Here is a 21,729-nt window from a genome sequence, read left to right as displayed (position 1 = left end):
CTCTTGCTATTGCATTGGGTTTTGGTTGTGGTGATTTTTTGGTGATGCAGTGGTAGAAGTATGTGGTGGCGACGGTGGGGAACAAAGGTGTGGTGGTGTTGTGGTTGGATGAATGGTGTGGTTGCGGTGATGTACCATGATGGTTTCTTGTTATCTATTCTGTGAATGAGTGTTTGAGTGTGGTGGTGGTTGAAAATGTTAGAGGTGGTGATTGCAGTGATTGTGGAGGCGGCGACAACAACAAGAAGACGATGACATTTTGGATCTGATTTGTTGGTGGAGAGCTGGTAGTGGCGGCGCGGGTTGTTGTGGTGAAGCGGTAATGGTGCTGCTGCTGCTTGTAGTCGTGATGGCAATGGTGTGGTTGTTTGTGGCGGTGACGGTGATTACTTGAGATGGGGTTGGATGTTTGTGACTAATTATTTGATTGATTATGACTAACAACTAGTTAATTTGTAATATGTGACCTAAAAGTTTTGACTGTGACTCAAAATTGTTTAATTTGTGACTGAAAAATTAATTGTGACCAATTAATCTAATAATTTGTAGTGAATAAATGAGCAGTGACCAATAAAAGTTTTAATTTGTGACCGACGAATAATCTATTACTGAAAATTTGTGACAACATAATAAGTTGTGATTTATAATATTTATGATTTGTGACTAAAAAATAAATCGTGACTTATAAATTTATTCATTTGTGTGTGACCGATAAATTTTTTGAATTGTGACCGTAAAATTATTTGTAACATATAATTTCATATTTATGACCAAAAAATAATAAGTGACTAATTAAATTGTTAATTTGTAACCAAATTATATAGATTTGTGATTTAAATATATTTAATTAATAAATTAATTAATTAAATCATAAATAATTTTACTAAAAATCGGATTTTTGAAGTTTGAAACTTGTTTTCTTGATTTTGAAATATGATATACTTAAACTCTTACTTATGAAATTTGCCATTTTTGGAATAACATGGAGTTAAAAAATAGTAAAAAATTATATTTACGTATAAAATATTATAGTAAAAAAATGTATTTTTGAAAATGAGTTTTGAAAAAGAAAAAAAAATTTTGTAAAAACGATTATCGAACATAGGCTTAATTTTAACTACATATTTCATGGGATACACAAGTTTTCAATCATATATTTAATCAACTTTTATCAAAATTTAGTAAAAATTTGATTTTTATCTAAATTTATCTAAATCAAACAAGGACGGGCTATACTTTTTTTTTATTATCTAAATTAATTTTTAATAATTTAAATTAGGAATAGTGTGTGGATATGTTAAGCCCCTGTTTGGTATCAATAAAATTCATATTTAAATCTAAGTAAAAATCAACAATCAATTTTTTTAATAAAATTGATGAATATAGAAGACCCTCCAATTTTCGGTTCTTTCCAATAGTTTTATATGAATCATCAAATCGTGATCGCGTGTTATTATTATTAGCTTATGTCCACACCACTCTTCAAAGACTCTAGCCAAAAAATTCCTTCACACATCACCTCATTATTGGGTGCAGGCTACCCATTTTCACAACTATACAATTTACACACTTCACAGAAACTACTCTAAACTTGATGACCTGCTCCACCTTATCTTCAAATATTCGTCGACAGAAAGAGGGCTGCTTTGCTCCATACTGCTGAACGATGTAGAATTATCATTCACATCAAGAAATGCAAGGCTTAAATGGGATTCTGCACTTGAATCTGGATAAACTTCATCATCAATATCATCCAGGCTTTCAGAATCATTGTGATCACTGTATTTGGTTTTTACATCATTCATACAATTTTCCCCGGTTAGGATACCTAGTATCTGTAATATAGACATAAAAATGAAACACTCTTAAACCACAATTGTCAAGAAATAAGCCCTAATCTCAATTCCGAAATAGTGAAAGAAATAAAAAAAAAAAAAATAGAAATGTGCACACTGAAAACATTTCAAGTAGTTCACCCTCAGAGTTATGTTAGTTCTCTGTTTCTTGAATACAGAAAATACGGCCCCTCAGATTTCTATTCATGATGTAGGAAACAATTTGGAAGGTCCAAAATGGATATTAAAGAGAGGTTGAAGCAAGGTCAATTGTTTCACGTATGTCAAGTATGAAATTAGAATACTGCTTTTGTTTTTTTATTTGGATGCTAGAGGAGAAGCAATATAAAGATCGGTTACATATTTTGGATGGTTCGACAGTCCCTATGAATGCAATTGCAACTTATGATTTTATAAGCGGTGACTCAGGTGAAGTCAGTTGTGATCATTTTGTTCGTGGTGATTCAAACAATAATATTGAAAAATCTTCTAGTAGCTCAGGTGGAGCTAGTTGTGATAGATCATGTTGCTTGTGGTGATTTGACCAAGTTTGACAATTTAGGTGGAGTTGGAAGTGCTCGTGATGATTCGAGCAGTTTTGGTGGCTTGGTTGGAGTTGGAAGTGAACGAATGATTCAAGCAAGGTTGGCGCGCAAGGTAATTTTGCTAGTAAGCAGGACTTGAATTTAGTTCACAATTGCTAAGTATGCCCGACGAGGGGCATGGTATATCTAGAAGGGGCATGGTAGAAGACGTGGAGTAATTTGTTTGGAGTGTTTCTACTTCAAGAATTATTTTTGGAGTTTATTGAAGAGTTAAGTTTTATTTCTTTTAGTGGAAATCATGTCAATGTCAAGGTTGGCGCGCAAGGTAATTTTGCTAGTAAGCAGGACTTGAATTTAGTTCACAATTGCTAAGTATGCCCGACGAGGGGCATGGTATATCTAGAAGGGGCATGGTAGAAGACGTGGAGTAATTTGTTTGGAGTGTTTCTACTTCAAGAATTATTTTTGGAGTTTATTGAAGAGTTAAGTTTTATTTCTTTTAGTGGAAATCATGTCAATGTCAGAATTGGGTTATGACCTGAATTTAATTGAGGATTTGATTGGAAATACTATTTGAAGAGTATTGAAAGTTCATAGTAAGCTTGAAGATATCTTGAAGTAGTCCAAGGTAAATTTGACTCTTATTTCATTACAAATTCCCCATTATTGATTTTACTCATTGTATTGAGATTTCACCTTATATTACTCTTTATGTATTAATTATTCTAGTATGTTAGGAATTCTTTGGTTAAAAATATGTGGTATACAACACACATTGAAATTGACCAATAATTCAATTAGTTATTAGTCCAAAGAGATCATTTATAACTTCTTACTGTTGATTATAGTGAATTCTCCGCCTTTGCCCGTGGTTTTCGAGGATTTGGGTTTTTACGTAAATTTTGTTTTCCTTGTAATCATTTATTTTCGTATTACCCATATTTTCTCATTCTTTAATTATTTAGCTGGATTCTCAACAAAATGATATTAGAGCTGTTCCGCTTTCAACAAAATGGTTTCAGGTTTGGTGCAGATTATAACAAGGCATAAAGGTCTAATTTGGAATAATGAACTACGTACCTGGGAAATTTTGGGACGAAGACGGGCAGCTTGTTTTAGACAGAGGGTAGCTGCTAGAGCCATTCTTTGCATTTGATCCACATTAATATCAACTTCCAAATTTGGATCCAAAATGCTTTTTAGATCTCCAGTTTCTAGTCTAGTTTTTGCCTGGATACCGAAGTTATTTTAGTTATACCATAAAGAACTAATGGAAAAATGAATGTTTTATCCTGCAAAAAGATTCTTACCCACATGACTAAGCTTTCTTGACCTTTTGGAGTCTCCAAACCAATTGGTTTTCTTCCCGATAGCAATTCTAGTAGAACTACACCGAAAGCATACACATCAATCTTGTCACTGACTTTCCCATACATAAAATACTCAGGAGCAAGATAGCCAAAGGTTCCTACTACATCTCTGTCACTCAGGAAAGAGGCTGATGTAGGGCCCCATATTGCCAATCCAAAGTCACACAACTGTTCAAGAAAGAAAACGCTATCTCAAAAGGTCTGAATTTTGATTTGATTACTAGGGATATGAATCTGATCGACTACCTGTGGTTCTAAATCATCGGTGAGAAGAATATTTGAGGATTTGACATCTCTATGGATTACAGGCCTTGGACATTCATTGTGTAGGTAATTTAGTGCTTCAGCAATCCCAACAGCTACTTTGAATCTTACTTCCCATTGCAAAACAGACTTTTCCTTTCTGTTACCTGATTTGGAAATCGTATTAGGAAGTGCATGTTTAGAGAATTATTAAGAGAAAAAGATCCATCCTCCTTAAACTTACAGTGCAAGTTCTCTTCTAAATTTCCTTTAGACAAAAAGTCATAAACAGAGATTAAATTAGTATGTTCTACACAAATCCCAAGCAAATGAGCAATTCTTTTGTGCTTCAATGTGGTCATTATATCGACTTCCAGTATAAAATCCTTCCATGCTTCCTTTGTTGACCTCAAAATTTTAATTGCCACTCGTTTGCCATCAGGAAGAAGCCCCTTGTATACAGAGTTACACCCTCCTTGTCCAATAAGATTGGCTGCAACAATTAAATGGAAGGAAGTTTAAACTTTCAGAAAGTGAAACGAAAAATGAAAATAAGAAAGAGAGAAGCTTTGCTTAACACAATCCAACCTGTAGAGAACTGAGAAGCTGACATTCTGAGCACATCATAGATGAACCATTTGCAGGTATGTGGATTCGTTTCGAGTATCAGCTCCAACTCTTGGGGCAGCCCTTTGAGACTAGATATTTTGTCTACTGTACCATAGGGTGTACAGTTTCTGTATTCTCCTCCCAAAACATCCCCCGTGTTACCCAGAATGGACTTTAATTCAGAAACTTCTAGCGAAGATCGACTTGGTAAGCTCATTACCCATCTCACAACCGACATTTTTCTTGCTTCAAGACTTGGTTGAGTTATAGAACTAGATGTTTGGAGCAGGGGCCAACCCGGCCTCTGCTGTGTAAAATCCTCTGCAGGAAGAGAAATCGAACTCAGAGAACCTTTTTTGTGTCTTCCAACAGGGCTAAAAACTTCATCTTTGGAGGTCAGAATCCCATCATAACTTAGCCTTCCCATCTCTGATATCTCAGATACACCAAATTCAGATTGAGTATCTTTGAAAGTGGGGATTCCAGTTAAATAAAAACTCGGCTTCGGATCTTTTTGAGGACCTGGAATCATCAAAAACAAATTCAGTATATATTGAATCGTCAGTGAAATATTTTCTCACTTAGATAGAACAGAGTCTGAACCTTCAGGTTGATTTTTGGAACTCCTCCTGAACACAACCTTCTCATTGTGAATTGCCATGACTTCAGTCGTCGAAGGAAGTCGCCTTGAACAATATTTAGCAATTGAAGACCAACCCCTGAGAAATCTTCATTCAAGACTCCAATAAAAAGATTACAGGAATACAAACTAATGCAAATAGCCAATTACCACTATCCTTTTTCTACGTACCCGAAAGAACTAAACTTAGTTATCCCCACTATAACAACCGATGCAGAATGGTTCTTTGCTTCTCTCACCAGAACTTTTCTGATAGAATTTCCTTTCAAGACCTCCGAACTGAGAGCAACCTGGACACCCCCAACCCCACCAAAAAAAAGACAAAAGGAAAAAAGAAGTTGATAGAGTTTTCGCTTTACCCTTAGAAAGTGACCAAACACTAAAAAAGAAAAAATAAAAGAAACCAACCTGCCTTTGGTTACACATCCCTTTATAGTCTTCCAAATAATCATCCAACAAAGCATTCTCTCTCGGGACGGAGTCTGTAAGATGAAAAATTATGTAAGAACTCAATAGGTACAAGTAATTTAGAATTAGAAGCAATTTACAAATGCCCATGCCAGTACCAGAACTCCTACAAACGTGAATGGCAATCACGCAATCTCCAGGATCAGCTACTTTCATAACAGCCCAATCCATTAACTCTTTAGTATGGCCATCGAATTGTATTCCCACAACCACAATTTTCCCAAGCCTCTCCACAGTCATTTTTCCCCTTAGTTAATTGATGGCCAGTAATTTGATAATTTCACCTTCTCAACACATCCATAGGGTTCCTCTTACTTGTATTTGCAGGAATTTTGCACGTACTTATTCAATTCTCGATATGATCACAATCTGTACCAAAACATTGAATAGTCACTTCCCACTTTAAATGCAACATACTCCAGCCGACAATAAAATGTATGAACATAATTATTCGAAAACAATCAGAAAATCCAATTCTCCAGTTCTAAAGCATTTCTCTTTCCCGCTAATGAATATAAAACTAAAGTAAAATCAATGGATACGATATCTATGGATGCACGTTGAATTTGCAAAAAACTAAACAGGATCCGACAACAAAAGCCTACCTAAAATTTTTGAATAATTCATATTATTCAAAGTGAAATAAGCCCTAATCTCAATTCCGAAATAGTGAAAGAAATAAAAAAAAAAAAAAATAGAAATGTGCACACTGAAAACATTTCAAGTAGTTCACCCTCAGAGTTATGTTAGTTCTCTGTTTCTTGAATACAGAAAATACGGCCCCTCAGATTTCTATTCATGATGTAGGAAACAATTTGGAAGGTCCAAAATGGATATTAAAGAGAGGTTGAAGCAAGGTCAATTGTTTCACGTATGTCAAGTATGAAATTAGAATACCGCTTTTGTTTTTTTATTTGGATGCTAGAGGAGAAGCAATATAAAGATCGGTTATATATTTTGGATGGTTCGACAGTCCCTATGAATGCAATTGCAACTTATGATTTTATAAGCGGTGACTCAGGTGGAGTCAGTTGTGATCATTTTGTTCGTGGTGATTCGAACAATAATATTGAAAAATCTTCCAGTAGCTCAGGTGGAGCTAGTTGTGATAGATCATGTTGCTTGTGGTGATTTGACCAAGTTTGACAATTTAGGTGGAGTTGGAAGTGCTCGTGATGATTCGAGCAGTTTTGGTGGCTTGGTTGGAGTTGGAAGTGAACGAATGATTCAAGCAAGGTTGGCGCGCAAGGTAATTTTGCTAGTAAGCAGGACTTGAATTTAGTTCACAATTGCTAAGTATGCCCGACGAGGGGCATGGTATATCTAGAAGGGGCATGGTAGAAGACGTGGAGTAATTTGTTTGGAGTGTTTCTACTTCAAGAATTATTTTTGGAGTTTATTGAAGAGTTAAGTTTTATTTCTTTTAGTGGAAATCATGTCAATGTTAGAATTGGGTTATGACCTGAATTTTTATTGAGGATTTGATTGGAAATACTATTTGAAGAGTATTGAAAGTTGGTAGTAAGCTTGAAGATATCTTGAAGTAGTCCAAGGTAAATTTGACTCTTATTTCATTACAAATTCCCCATTATTGATTTTACTCATTGTATTGAGATTTCACCTTATATTACTCTTTATGTATTAATTATTCTAGTATGTTAGGAATTCTTTGGTTAAAAATATGTGGTATACAACACACATTGAAATTGACCAATAATTCAATTAGTTATTAGTCCAAAGAGATCATTTATAACTTCTTACTGTTGATTATAGTGAATTCTCCGCCTTTGCCCGTGGTTTTCGAGGATTTGGGTTTTTACGTAAATTTTGTTTTCCTTGTAATCATTTATTTTCGTATTACCCATATTTTCTCATTCTTTAATTATTTAGCTGGATTCTCAACAAAATGATATTAGAGCTGTTCCGCTTTCAACAAAATGGTTTCAGGTTTGGTGCAGATTATAACAAGGCATAAAGGTCTAATTTGGAATAATGAACTACGTACCTGGGAAATTTTGGGACGAAGACGGGCAGCTTGTTTTAGACAGAGGGTAGCTGCTAGAGCCATTCTTTGCATTTGATCCACATTAATATCAACTTCCAAATTTGGATCCAAAATGCTTTTTAGATCTCCAGTTTCTAGTCTAGTTTTTGCCTGGATACCGAAGTTATTTTAGTTATACCATAAAGAACTAATGGAAAAATGAATGTTTTATCCTGCAAAAAGATTCTTACCCACATGACTAAGCTTTCTTGACCTTTTGGAGTCTCCAAACCAATTGGTTTTCTTCCCGATAGCAATTCTAGTAGAACTACACCGAAAGCATACACATCAATCTTGTCACTGACTTTCCCATACATAAAATACTCAGGAGCAAGATAGCCAAAGGTTCCTACTACATCTCTGTCACTCAGGAAAGAGGCTGATGTAGGGCCCCATATTGCCAATCCAAAGTCACACAACTGTTCAAGAAAGAAAACGCTATCTCAAAAGGTCTGAATTTTGATTTGATTACTAGGGATATGAATCTGATCGACTACCTGTGGTTCTAAATCATCGGTGAGAAGAATATTTGAGGATTTGACATCTCTATGGATTACAGGCCTTGGACATTCATTGTGTAGGTAATTTAGTGCTTCAGCAATCCCAACAGCTACTTTGAATCTTACTTCCCATTGCAAAACAGACTTTTCCTTTCTGTTACCTGATTTGGAAATCGTATTAGGAAGTGCATGTTTAGAGAATTATTAAGAGAAAAAGATCCATCCTCCTTAAACTTACAGTGCAAGTTCTCTTCTAAATTTCCTTTAGACAAAAAGTCATAAACAGAGATTAAATTAGTATGTTCTACACAAATCCCAAGCAAATGAGCAATTCTTTTGTGCTTCAATGTGGTCATTATATCGACTTCCAGTATAAAATCCTTCCATGCTTCCTTTGTTGACCTCAAAATTTTAATTGCCACTCGTTTGCCATCAGGAAGAAGCCCCTTGTATACAGAGTTACACCCTCCTTGTCCAATAAGATTGGCTGCAACAATTAAATGGAAGGAAGTTTAAACTTTCAGAAAGTGAAACGAAAAATGAAAATAAGAAAGAGAGAAGCTTTGCTTAACACAATCCAACCTGTAGAGAACTGAGAAGCTGACATTCTGAGCACATCATAGATGAACCATTTGCAGGTATGTGGATTCGTTTCGAGTATCAGCTCCAACTCTTGGGGCAGCCCTTTGAGACTAGATATTTTGTCTACTGTACCATAGGGTGTACAGTTTCTGTATTCTCCTCCCAAAACATCCCCCGTGTTACCCAGAATGGACTTTAATTCAGAAACTTCTAGCGAAGATCGACTTGGTAAGCTCATTACCCATCTCACAACCGACATTTTTCTTGCTTCAAGACTTGGTTGAGTTATAGAACTAGATGTTTGGAGCAGGGGCCAACCCGGCCTCTGCTGTGTAAAATCCTCTGCAGGAAGAGAAATCGAACTCAGAGAACCTTTTTTGTGTCTTCCAACAGGGCTAAAAACTTCATCTTTGGAGGTCAGAATCCCATCATAACTTAGCCTTCCCATCTCTGATATCTCAGATACACCAAATTCAGATTGAGTATCTTTGAAAGTGGGGATTCCAGTTAAATAAAAACTCGGCTTCGGATCTTTTTGAGGACCTGGAATCATCAAAAACAAATTCAGTATATATTGAATCGTCAGTGAAATATTTTCTCACTTAGATAGAACAGAGTCTGAACCTTCAGGTTGATTTTTGGAACTCCTCCTGAACACAACCTTCTCATTGTGAATTGCCATGACTTCAGTCGTCGAAGGAAGTCGCCTTGAACAATATTTAGCAATTGAAGACCAACCCCTGAGAAATCTTCATTCAAGACTCCAATAAAAAGATTACAGGAATACAAACTAATGCAAATAGCCAATTACCACTATCCTTTTTCTACGTACCCGAAAGAACTAAACTTAGTTATCCCCACTATAACAACCGATGCAGAATGGTTCTTTGCTTCTCTCACCAGAACTTTTCTGATAGAATTTCCTTTCAAGACCTCCGAACTGAGAGCAACCTGGACACCCCCAACCCCACCAAAAAAAAGACAAAAGGAAAAAAGAAGTTGATAGAGTTTTCGCTTTACCCTTAGAAAGTGACCAAACACTAAAAAAGAAAAAATAAAAGAAACCAACCTGCCTTTGGTTACACATCCCTTTATAGTCTTCCAAATAATCATCCAACAAAGCATTCTCTCTCGGGACGGAGTCTGTAAGATGAAAAATTATGTAAGAACTCAATAGGTACAAGTAATTTAGAATTAGAAGCAATTTACAAATGCCCATGCCAGTACCAGAACTCCTACAAACGTGAATGGCAATCACGCAATCTCCAGGATCAGCTACTTTCATAACAGCCCAATCCATTAACTCTTTAGTATGGCCATCGAATTGTATTCCCACAACCACAATTTTCCCAAGCCTCTCCACAGTCATTTTTCCCCTTAGTTAATTGATGGCCAGTAATTTGATAATTTCACCTTCTCAACACATCCATAGGGTTCCTCTTACTTGTATTTGCAGGAATTTTGCACGTACTTATTCAATTCTCGATATGATCACAATCTGTACCAAAACATTGAATAGTCACTTCCCACTTTAAATGCAACATACTCCAGCCGACAATAAAATGTATGAACATAATTATTCGAAAACAATCAGAAAATCCAATTCTCCAGTTCTAAAGCATTTCTCTTTCCCGCTAATGAATATAAAACTAAAGTAAAATCAATGGATACGATATCTATGGATGCACGTTGAATTTGCAAAAAACTAAACAGGATCCGACAACAAAAGCCTACCTAAAATTTTTGAATAATTCATATTATTCAAAGTGACCAAAACATATAAAATTTGAAAATGTATAGCATACCTACTTTCAACTAACGAACAAATTAATATTTGTAAGGTGGCAAATGACGAAAAATCTTACTTGAGCAAACTGAACTGTTTAATTTATATTACTGAAAATCAAAAGAAAAATAATTTTTGAATTTGATATGAAGAGAAAGTGAGAAGGAGCCATCAGAGAAGGTGCCATGGGGAATCGTCGGTGAGAGAGAGATAAAGGTCGCTCTTACGCATGGAGAGAATTTTTAGTTTTTTGTTCGTTATTCGTAGAGGGCAAAAAATTTGCGGAAACCCATGATATCCGGTCACTCATCAATTCGGTCTCACAACTCTGGACCGGATACTATCTAGTTAACAAACAATTTGATAGGATAGGATTGAACTTACAAAAATTAGACGAAAACGCGAAATATATTTCTCAGAATAAAGCTCCTCTACCAAAAAATGATTTACACCCTACATGATAGATACTAACATGTGTGTGGGTTCCGAGCCGAGCCCACACGAATAAAAAAATGTAAAAAGTCCTGACCCCTGACTCTTCATGTGTCTGATCTGTCAAGAAAGGTATAAACACCCTTCTGTACAACCAGCAAGGCCAGTATTTCTTATGCAATCAACTTTAGTTGCATGTATGGTATGGGCGGCATAATGTTCCACAGCAAAATAAACGTGGTCCGTTTTGATGGTTCCAGGAGAAGTATATTACATAATATTTTTTTATTTTTATTATGTGTGACAAAATAAAGATTAATATACTCAATAAAATAGAAGAATTAATTTGTCTTTACTGCCAACTTATTATGAATTAAGTGTGTTTGAGCAACATTATTTTTGAAAAATGTATTTTGAAATAATAGATTAATGGAGAATGTGAGGTTAAAAAATAAGGAAAAATTTTAAATTTACGTATAATATTATTTTATTGAAGAATGCGTGATTGAAATGATGTCAAATCACTATTTAATAATTATTTTTTTTTTCAAAATAATAGGACACAAACAAGGCTAAATTCCAGAAATCAACCCTTACTTTGATAACGTGAAATACAATGTGTCACCCTCAGATTATAAGGACTGTCACCTCGGTGATTACATCATAGACGCAATTAGAGTCGTGTATTTATGTCAAATCGAGAAGGTCATAGATGATTGTGGCAGTTAAATGGGTAGTTAGTCTATGGAAAATTATGGGTGTACAGAATTATTATTATTTTATTTTTTTTTATAGAAAGTGTACCAACTCTCACAAAAGTATGGATCCCACATGAATAAATAACGTTAAAAAATTAACCCACCCTTCTCCCCACCCCGCCTCCATGTGAGGTGTTGGTAAGGGTTCTGAACCTTTACCTCTTGTACACCTATCATAACCCTTAGTCTATCTCTACCTACTTATAAATTTGACAAATAATTGTGATCTTTAATTTAAGTCAATCTTTCGTTAAATACGTATTTTACTAAGATCATATGAGAGTTTGTTATAACTAAATGAGATCCATAAGATTGAATTGATTTAAATTAAAAGTCACGATTATTTGTAAAATAAATGTATTACATTTCTGAGTGGGAGGAAAGATCCCATTAATCTATAAGATTGAAAGTGATAGTGATTATTAATTCATCCATTTCTCAGTAGCCCGATGGTCAAAATACAACAGATTATTACTTTGACTCTTCACTGAGAATTAACAATTTTTCGTAGGTCAAATAATTTCAGCTATTACCATAAAGTGCGCCTCCTTTAATTTCAAACACTTATTTATAATTTTTTAATTAATTTTAATCTCTTGAATTTATATTCTAAATTAAAATTACACGTTAGTTTTGGATTTTTGAGGACAAAATATAGACATCACTTGCCCCCCAAGGCACATCTGAGTTGGTGGAACAATCATTATGGCGGGCTTGCAACCTCAGCGTAGAAAGTTTGATTCCTGATCAACGCAGTGAGGAGGGTTCTCTTGAGGCCAGGAGTATAAACCAAGTGAGAACCTGGGAGCCAACAAGGACATAACCTGTGATTTACTTCCTCGAGTCACTGAGGGGCCGGTGGCTAGAGGTCCAGGATTTAGTCTGGCGAAACTGGGATACCTGGGTATCAAAAAAAAAAAAATATATATATATATATATAGACATCACTTCATTTGGTGGGATGTCTATATCCATTACAATTAGGCCATGTGACGACTGGCGATGGATAAGAAAATGAATTGGGATAGGTACTTCCAATACCAATTCTTTGGGACTTTTCAAGTCAATTGCCTTAAAATTCCTCAATAAATGCATCATTGTCGTAAAGAATTATTCTAAACCATTAATTTGCAACATTATTGTTTTAATTGTGTAAAGAAGAAGATATGATTCAAATGAGTTTATTAAGCTTAAACCATGGTGCATTAAACAAGCAAATCGACTACCGCCTTAATTTTTTTCTTCTCAAATTTAGTACAATGATTTGATAAGGAAAAAAGGTATTAATCCGACTACCATCTTAATAATTTATTTAGTAAGGAACGTTTAGCATTAAACCAACTACAAAGTCATTATGTTGAGAGTCCTTGAGAATTTCAACATCTTTTGGCACTTGAAATTAAAAAGTAAGATCGTTTCAATTTGAAAAGAAAGGCCAATTAAAAATTTGGCAAGCAAGGATGTTTACTATATTCGACTAGACATTCTATTAATAAATTTCGTCACTTTGATCATCAGTATTCAAATTCAATATCATGCAGTTGCTAGATTTCCAATTGCTATCCGATTTATTGCAGATTGAAGGACAATTTGTGTGTGTGTCAGACAATTAACAGTTCTCACCTTGGCCGAATTTATACTTCAATTTTGCAAAATAATAAATTTATCACCTGACGAAATGTTAAATATTCATTGTGGTGACCAATAATAAGTATATATCAAAATTTATTTTGGTCCAATACTTTATTAAAAAAAAAAGTTTGAACCCTAACCTTGAGGGCCCCACCACCCCGCCCTTAGAGATTCGTGAGGGAGGTAAATCGCGAAATGTGCCCCAACATGTCAGGAAATAAGAACTGCCTGTACACTACACCAGCAAAGAGTCCAATTTCATGTCTCAAGAATTGAACTACCACATTGCGACTGCAAACAAACCATGAAATAACCTCACTCATGTCCTTTGAACCATTAGGCTACGCCCCGGGGGGCGTTTTGGTCCGATACTTAATATTACCATTAATCCTCCTTATAGTCATTTGAATTTTTTGGATCTTTGAACCAACAATTCTTGCTAGACCAAGGAGCCATAAACAGGTATACACAGCACGAAATTTATACATTATTGGCATGTTTAGATTGCCCAGATTGGACAATAAACATGCTCTCTAGGTTTCAGTGTTCAGCTTCATATCATAGTACACACCTCAATGACAGTTATACAGCTGATGTAAGAAAACCAACAAACTGAGAGCTCCCTAACACAGTCTCACAGGGTACCGTATCGTTTTGGTATCAGATTAACCCAGAAGAAATGCATAAGATCATCTCTCCTCTCCTTAACCTTTCTTTTAGCAATCACAGTATACTGCAAGCCTTTTGACCTCTACTCTTCTTTTTCTTCTTGTGTTTCGTTGGCTGCAGAACAGCCTTAATTGCGGCATCAAAGACAGCCTTCACATTCTGCAATATTTGGTGGAAGATTAGTGACAAGTATCGTTAGTTAAAGAAAAAGGTGATGTGCCAATGAACCTGCTGCGTCTTTGCACTGCATTCAATATAAGCAGCTGCTCCGATCATTCTCCTCAACTCCTCTCCCTTCAAAAGTAAGTCGGAAATTTCAAAAATGGAAAGTTCTTTTGGAAACCAAGCATGAAAATTGGATAGTCCCTATGACAATTTATTAAACATGAATGCAACAATATACCTGAGCAGTCGTAATGGGTACTGCTCCTGGATTGTCTGAAAAGAACTGTTTATCCTCGCGAAGATCTACAAGGAAACAAAGAATAGGTACTTGGATTAAATAACAAAAAGAACACAGATCTAGATTTATTTATTTATTTTTATTTTTTTTTTTTTGGGGAGGGGAGAAAATGAGAAACGTGAGAAAATACAAATTCAGAAAACAGGATAACCAATAAGCAGATCTACATAAAGATGATGGAGCTAATTCCACAAGCATGATATTGATTATGATCAATAAAAACATGGAATTACGCAATTTTTTGACAGCTTACTTTCCCTGAGAATTGGCTTATGAACAATTTTATGTTCAAAACTTGTGAGCAGTAAATATGAGCACGTTCAGGCACGCTACTTAGCCTATATTTGGTCCATGTTCATAAAGTATTTAATGGCTTGTTTGATAGAATTTATTTGGAAATAATGAGTTATTGAGTAGTATTTTTTGGAGAATGTGTGGTTAAAAAGTAAGAAAAGTTTATTGGTTTATGTGTAAAATATTTTATTGTGTGAATGTATAGTGAAGAATGATCCAGTAACAAACAATTTAAATTTTTAAAGGATGACAAATGCGGGCTAAATAAATAATCAAGTCACTTTATATTTAGATATACCCACAAGTACTACCTACTTTTCTATCTATTCACAACTTAAACCGTTTATAAACACTTTTCCAACATGCTTTTAAACAATATACATGCAAAAATCCACATATTACCGTTAATTAGACGCCATGTAAAATTATTTGTGATTGCAGCACCTTTTTGTAGAGTGCATTCAAGCACACATTTTGTCTACTTGCAAAACAAATCAGAAAATCACTTAAATGCAACATCAGCGTATATCAGATAAGCTTGTTACGGATAGATTTTCACGTATTGACAATTTCAGACAACATGCAGTACCATTTCATCAGATACAAAACGACAAGAAATCAGTATATCTGTACTCCAAAAGGGATGGAAGGAGATTCTGACCAAGCTTTGTTCCAACAAGAATGATTGGAACACCAGGGGCGTGATGTCTCAATTCAGCAATCCACTGGGGAAAAAAAAAAAATAATAAGAGGTAGGTTATCAGCACCATGCCTTTTATCTTCTTTTTTCATATTTTCATTATTATCTATATACTAATTCTACGGTGTAAGCAAGTAGTTCACAAATAGGAAAGTCTCCTTAGCCATTTAGGTGCCAAGAGAAATATTTGTACACAAGAAAGAACAAAAAATCGAAAATCGTTTATTTCTTGTTGGTCTGAATGCCAAAACTATTCATGAATAATGAGCTACAACAAAGCTCAACTAATTTGTTCATGTCTTGTTTTTTCCCCTCCCCGCTCTTTACCAAATAAATGAAGCACGTAGCAGAAGGAAGAATCAGCGAAGGTATATCCAGTTTAACGAGGCAGCGGCAGCCTTACCTTTTTAGAAACATTTTCATAGCTAGCTTTGCTGATAAGGGAGAATGCAAGTATAAAGATATCAGTCCCAGGGTAGCTCAAAGGCCTTAATCTATTGTAATCCTCCTGACCTGCCAGATAAAATAAGAATCGACACATGCAATAATTGTTTTCATGATGAATAAGATATCAACTGATAACAACTAATATACCTGCAGTATCCCATAACCCTAGATTAACAGTGCTCCCATCCACAACAACATTAGCACTAAAATTGTCAAAAACAGTTGGCACATAATCCTGTTCAAGTTACAACAAAAGAATCAAAGGCCAAAGTGCTTCCAAGTTATAAACATGGTATACAAAATTTTACAACATGCTACAGAGAAACCCTTCAGATTTTATCAAAGTAGAAAATTGAAAACAGCTTCATATCAAACTAGATCACAGATGGGCATAATGGAGATGCTCAAGGGAGAACTCGAGACTAAGCTCAACACCGCCGGTGGGAGCAGCATGTAATGCCAATGAGCATCTACTTAGAAATGTTTTGAATCAACTCGATTAGAAGCAGAACCATCTCAAGTCTTAGCCTTGAAGAACTAACAATTTAATTGGATATTAATACATAGATCCAATGGATCTCCAACGAAGGCAGAACAAACTAAGGAAAATGAAGAAAACAGTCAAGGTTAGCAACAATTAACGAGGCGTTTCCCCGTAAAAAATATGGGATGGGTGGAAGCAGTTGGTAGCCTCTTTAAGTTTTGTTTGCCAGATGAAAGAAGACGTTTCTCTTCTCATGCACAAAAAATTAAAAAAATTAAAAAATAAAGAGAGACATTTTGGTGTACATTTTTTTGTCAAAGAAATATTTCGTGCATTTTAGTTTAGTTCTAGAATAAAGATGGATAAAGCAGCATTTCCATGCCTTGGGGGCGTATAGTCCAGGTTAAGATGTGTTGGACCTTGACATGGAGACTCTGAGGTTTGTGGACAGAGTGTTGGCCACCATGCCAACTAAGATAGTAGAGTAATAAGTGAAAAGGAGAGTTGGTGTACTGGAGTGTGTCCATGTCCTACACCTCCAATTTTCCCAAACCTCAACTCCCCACTTCTAGCACAACCCTAAACCTCCCATCCTTCAGTATAACAAGACACAGATTGAAAAGAAAAACTACACTGGGTAACCTAATGGCCCCTAAACTTCTTCGCAATCTTGGTTCGCCTATCTTCCCAAAGAAGTAAAAGACATCCTAAGACATCATCGATAAAGAAATGCCAACTTCAAAAAGATGAATGTCATATTCAGAACAAAGGGGAACTCAAGAACAAGGAAACAAGTTTATATTGCCAAAAATTCAATTCAAACTGAGAAAATATCCCATTGACCCTAGTCATCCACTAGCCAGAGAATGGAGGAGATCTAGAGAGCAAACATCATCATTAGGTTTGATGAACATATAGCTTGACAGAACCAATTGATTTGTGTTTGGATTACATATTGAGAGAAATCGCGGTTGGTAAAAATAACAAAAGGAAACATTTTTTTTGGTTCTTTTAGTCAGAAACCAAGAATACTAATCTAAATTGCCTTTTCAAGTATTTTACTGAAGCATTAAAATTCTCTAAAACAAAACTTCTTTTAATTCAACTACTACAAGGGTGATTCATGCTAAGGAAAATAGTGCAAATTTCAAAAAATCAAACTTCATACGAAACAGAAGCAAACAAAAGAAAAGCTTCCGGCTTATCAACCAGGAAACATTTTTTTTGGTTCTTTTAGTCAGAAACCAAGAATACTAATCTAAATTGCCTTTTCAAGTATTTTACTGAAGCATTAAAATTCTCTAAAACAAAACTTCTTTTAATTCAACTACTACAAGGGTGATTCATGCTAAGGAAAATAGTGCAAATTTCAAAAAATCAAACTTCATACGAAACAGAAGCAAACAAAAGAAAAGCTTCCGGCTTATCAACCAGAAGTAAGAAAAGGAAGGCAAAACCTGTCCAAAGTCTTTAGCTCTAAATTTATAAACATTGGCCTAAGGATAACGATAATATCGCAAGATGTTCTTTTCTACAACCTCACTAAAACTTAGTTAAGGTCCCAAATCTCCAGTAGAGAATTTTCCTTTCCTTGCAATCTCTATTTTCCTCACTGAGTTTTTTCATGACAACCAAGAAAACGTTATCTTTTATCTTTCACAAAATGTGTCCAATCAGCTTATCTCCTCAGATCAGAAAAAAATGAGTTACTTTACTTTCCCCCTAATGTTTGAATATTAAGGTTATAATAGACCAAGAAATTCCATCACTTTCTTGCCCTAAAAATTAAAAAATTAGAGAAAGCAGCCAAAAATTATCGCGCTCACAAATTCACAATTATCAAACATTAAGCACCAAATACAAAGCCCCAAACATTTCTTATCTTCTTGACCTGATAAAAAAATACAGCAAAAATCATATACAGATGGGGAAAAAGAAAATGAGGGGATACTTACAGTGGGAAAGGTGTTGCTGGTATACGAAATGAGAAGGCAAGTTTTACCCACGGCTCCGTCACCGACAGTCACGCACTTTACGAACCTCGACGCACTCATTATAGACGCCGGCAACACCCAAACTACCAAACTTCTTCTCCGGCGGGTTAAGCTACTCAAATCTCAGTAGTTCTTGTCAGATTCTTGAAATTCCTCTATGCCTGGATGCGTGTTGAATTGAGTGTTCTTGGTGGTGTTTGTTAGTACAGGTAATTAACAGGAAAATTCATTCTTTCCAAATTCATTTTTAATAATGCATTCTTTAATAAAATAATAAACTTATTTGATTTGAATTAAAATATGATTTTAATATAAATTAAAGTTAAACAATCAATATTAATCATATTTTTTATGAGTTCCACAATTTTTTAACTACACATTTCAAAAACTTTTATCACAATCTACTAAAAAACTAATTTTAATCTCCACCAAGTGCCCTCAATATTATACGCAAATTCAAATTTTTTCCTTAATTATTAATCATACATTATCCATCAATCTGTTATTTAAAATACATTCTTTTCTTCAAAATGGGGCTCAAACAAGAGCTAAATACCATTTAATTTTCTGACTTATTCACTCAGATTACTACAATGGCAAAAAATCTATTAAACCCGATACTTGAGGGTTCCACTTTAAAAGGGGACAAAATTTTCTAGCCTAACTCAATATATAGGACGTGGGGCAAGTCATTGACGAAGTTTGCACCCGACGAACCATGACGATCATCCATGTTGGCTTTGTCAAAAAATTTCCCCCATATATTAGTATGGATCCGTCCTAACTTAGATAAATTTCTAAATCCGTCACTGGGCAAGGTAGAGATCACTACCCCAATTCAGGGAAGGGTTGGTATTGGGAACACGGTCCCTATCCATCATTTGCCTGGATTAAAGTTCATTTCAAATTTTAGATTTTTATCACCGAAAAAAGAAAGAATTATTATCGTTTTTAAAGGAAAGATGGGTTGTTCTTAAGGGTGTCAATTTGGCTCGGGCGGCTTTTGACTCGTTGAATCGAGTTGAGATTCGATCGAGCCCCATTTTGAAACGTCGCCTCAAGCCTGAACCGTTGAGCCACGAGCCAACCCGTGTCTTGGATCAAGTCTAAAACGAATAAAGTAAAAAAAAAAAAAATCAGAACGTAGCTGCTTGTTATGTCAACAATACAACTATCTTAAAGCTACTGCTGCCTGCAATGTTTTCAAACTTGAATTTCAAATTCAACTTTGGTTGAAAAAGATATATATATTTTTCTATAAATATGAGGTAAAATTTTGAGTTTCATATTAATTTACTTCAATCATTTTTAACTTACAGTATTTTAGTTTCAATTTCAATATCCAATTTGTTTTCTCTAATATTCAGATTCTTTAACCTAATATTTAATATATTTTGCTATAATAGTCATAGATAAATTTTACTGGTGATGAGATTAATCAGTTTAAGGGTAGTTGGCACAAAACGTCCCTACCTTTCAAGTCTATTGTGGAAAACGTCCCTACCTTTCATTTTTTGGCATTTTTGCCCTCATCTCAACCTTTCTTTGCGCTGGACGTCCTTCCGTCCATATTTCGTCAGTTTTTCCGTTAAACATTCGGGTAATTGGCACAAAACGTCCATACCTTTCAAGTCTATTGTGGAAAACGTCCCTACCTTTCATTTTTTGGCATTTTTGCCCTCATCTCAACCTTTCTTTGCGCTGGACGTCCTTCCGTCCATATTTCGTCAGTTTTTCCGTTAAACATTCGGGTAATTGGCACAAAACGTCCATACCTTTCAAGTCTATTGTGGAAAACGTCCCTACCTTTTATTTTTTGGCATTTTTGCCCTCATTTCAACCTTTCTTTGCGCTGGACGTCCTTCCGTCCATATTCCGTCAGTTTTTCCGTTAATTAAATACAAAAATACCTTTTTCTTTCCATAAACAAGGGTAAAATTGTCCTCACCCACTTCACCCCTTTTTCCCGCCATCAACTTAGTCCATAAGTAACAGTAGCAGCAACATGAATCTGAAAATACTTTAAATGATTAAGTTAAATAAAGAAAAAAATATCATGAACACATTATATTTTACAATTCCACAACTACTGTTGCTGTCATCTTGTGTCACTGGAAAATTTTAGAAAGACATATTAAATGGGTAGTCAATTTATAATGAGCCAAAATGGTGAATGGCTCTTTTTGGCTCAATGGAGAAGATGAATGGCTCATTTTAAATTGACTCATTATAAATTGACTACCCATTTAATATGTCTTTCTAAATTTTTCCAGTGACACAAGATGACAGCAACAATAGTTGTGAAATTGTGAAATATAATGTGTTCATGATATTTTTTCTTTATTTAACTTAATCATTTAAAGTATTTTCAGATTCATGTTGCTGCGTTGATATTTGGAAAGCATATTGCACTTATTGTGGCAAAGAACTTAATTGAATGCTAGTTCGAGCACAAGGCATTTCAATAGGTACATATTAAGGAGTTGCAAAGTGAAACTTGTCACTCTCAACCCGAAATAGACCAAACTAATGTTTGATAGTTTTGGCTATACTCTTTCCACCTTTATATATTTACAGGAAAGATTTCACAAAGGAATGACTGCATACGTGGCTGTAGTACAGATGTTGCTTACGATGATAAACTCAATATACTTTACTCGATGCGTGCAGAATTATCTCCGATCGTTCAAATATTATAAAATTATATAACGAAAGAAAACAAATTATTGTTGAAGGTCTAAAAACTTTTAATAAGGTTATATCATTTACCTCTAATTTATGGATCAGTGATAATAAAAGAGGTTATATTGTTGCTACAGCTTATTATATTGATCATATGTGGCTTCTACAGAAAAGAATTACTACATTAAGATGTATATAATATCATCATAATGTCACTAACATATACATGATTTTAAAAGATATTATACAAAAATAATTCAAAATTTTACTTTCTATAATGTTAGTCTAAACAAATGTGTTATCAAAAAATTCATTAATAATATTAACCTTACATCTGTAAGTTTATTTTCTATCAACATTATGTATACCATATTATCAATTTGATTGTAAGAGATGAATTAGAACATATAAGATTGCCTCTAGATATGATTAAACAATTAATAAATTTTATTACCATGTCACTAGTAAGAAAGCAAGTATTTAACAATTTGCATGTAGAGTATGACTTATAAGAGAAATCATTTGTCACTGATGTAACCCATGGATGAAACT

The 21,729-nt window shown here is 34.7% G+C and overlaps 3 protein-coding genes across 8 annotated transcripts; all 3 read right to left on the bottom strand.

Moving 5' to 3' along the window:
* Nucleotides 1-1,443: 1,443 nt before the first annotated feature.
* Nucleotides 1,444-6,302, bottom strand: LOC111380848 (cold-responsive protein kinase 1-like). 3 transcript variants are annotated; one of them, XM_023004510.1, is made up of 10 exons: nucleotides 5,809-6,293; nucleotides 5,651-5,724; nucleotides 5,414-5,532; nucleotides 5,206-5,321; nucleotides 4,582-5,124; nucleotides 4,238-4,486; nucleotides 3,997-4,160; nucleotides 3,691-3,918; nucleotides 3,461-3,610; nucleotides 1,444-1,835 (listed from the first exon to the last, which is right to left on the bottom strand). In XM_023004510.1, exons 1-10 carry the CDS (start codon nucleotides 5,948-5,950, stop codon nucleotides 1,581-1,583), a joined length of 2,040 nt encoding a protein of 679 aa, XP_022860278.1. In that variant the 5' UTR covers nucleotides 5,951-6,293; the 3' UTR covers nucleotides 1,444-1,580. The 3 variants fall into 3 exon arrangements, with proteins under 3 accessions (XP_022860278.1, XP_022860284.1, XP_022860291.1); XM_023004516.1 differs by lacking the exon at nucleotides 5,414-5,532 and having other exon boundaries at nucleotides 5,809-5,901; XM_023004523.1 differs by lacking the exon at nucleotides 1,444-1,835 and having other exon boundaries at nucleotides 3,461-3,617; nucleotides 5,809-6,302.
* A 73-nt stretch (nucleotides 6,303-6,375) lies between these two features.
* LOC111380829 (pto-interacting protein 1-like) lies at nucleotides 6,376-10,925 on the bottom strand. 3 transcript variants are annotated; one of them, XM_023004487.1, is made up of 10 exons: nucleotides 10,702-10,925; nucleotides 10,064-10,334; nucleotides 9,906-9,979; nucleotides 9,669-9,787; nucleotides 9,461-9,576; nucleotides 8,837-9,379; nucleotides 8,493-8,741; nucleotides 8,252-8,415; nucleotides 7,946-8,173; nucleotides 6,376-7,865 (listed from the first exon to the last, which is right to left on the bottom strand). In XM_023004487.1, exons 2-10 carry the CDS (start codon nucleotides 10,203-10,205, stop codon nucleotides 7,623-7,625), a joined length of 1,878 nt encoding a protein of 625 aa, XP_022860255.1. In that variant the 5' UTR covers nucleotides 10,206-10,334; nucleotides 10,702-10,925; the 3' UTR covers nucleotides 6,376-7,622. The 3 variants fall into 3 exon arrangements, with proteins under 3 accessions (XP_022860255.1, XP_022860269.1, XP_022860263.1); XM_023004495.1 differs by having other exon boundaries at nucleotides 7,772-7,872; nucleotides 10,702-10,924; XM_023004501.1 differs by lacking the exon at nucleotides 9,669-9,787 and having other exon boundaries at nucleotides 6,377-7,865; nucleotides 10,702-10,922.
* A 2,928-nt stretch (nucleotides 10,926-13,853) lies between these two features.
* LOC111380812 (rac-like GTP-binding protein ARAC3) lies at nucleotides 13,854-18,733 on the bottom strand. Of its 2 annotated transcripts, XM_023004470.1 has the most exons (7): nucleotides 18,457-18,730; nucleotides 16,165-16,252; nucleotides 15,974-16,083; nucleotides 15,532-15,595; nucleotides 14,517-14,581; nucleotides 14,342-14,407; nucleotides 13,854-14,272 (listed from the first exon to the last, which is right to left on the bottom strand). In XM_023004470.1, exons 1-7 carry the CDS (start codon nucleotides 18,553-18,555, stop codon nucleotides 14,168-14,170), a joined length of 597 nt encoding a protein of 198 aa, XP_022860238.1. In that variant the 5' UTR covers nucleotides 18,556-18,730; the 3' UTR covers nucleotides 13,854-14,167. The 2 variants fall into 2 exon arrangements, with proteins under 2 accessions (XP_022860238.1, XP_022860246.1); XM_023004478.1 differs by lacking the exons at nucleotides 13,854-14,272; nucleotides 14,342-14,407 and having other exon boundaries at nucleotides 15,460-15,595; nucleotides 18,457-18,733.
* Between the last annotated feature and the right edge of the window lie 2,996 nt (nucleotides 18,734-21,729).

The sequence above is a fragment of the Olea europaea genome, chromosome 3 (genome assembly GCF_002742605.1).
Source record: "Olea europaea var. sylvestris chromosome 3, O_europaea_v1, whole genome shotgun sequence".
Lineage (NCBI taxonomy): Eukaryota > Viridiplantae > Streptophyta > Magnoliopsida > Lamiales > Oleaceae > Olea > Olea europaea.
Note: the sequence above shows the minus strand (reverse complement) of the source record. Positions and strands in the feature narration are given on the sequence as shown.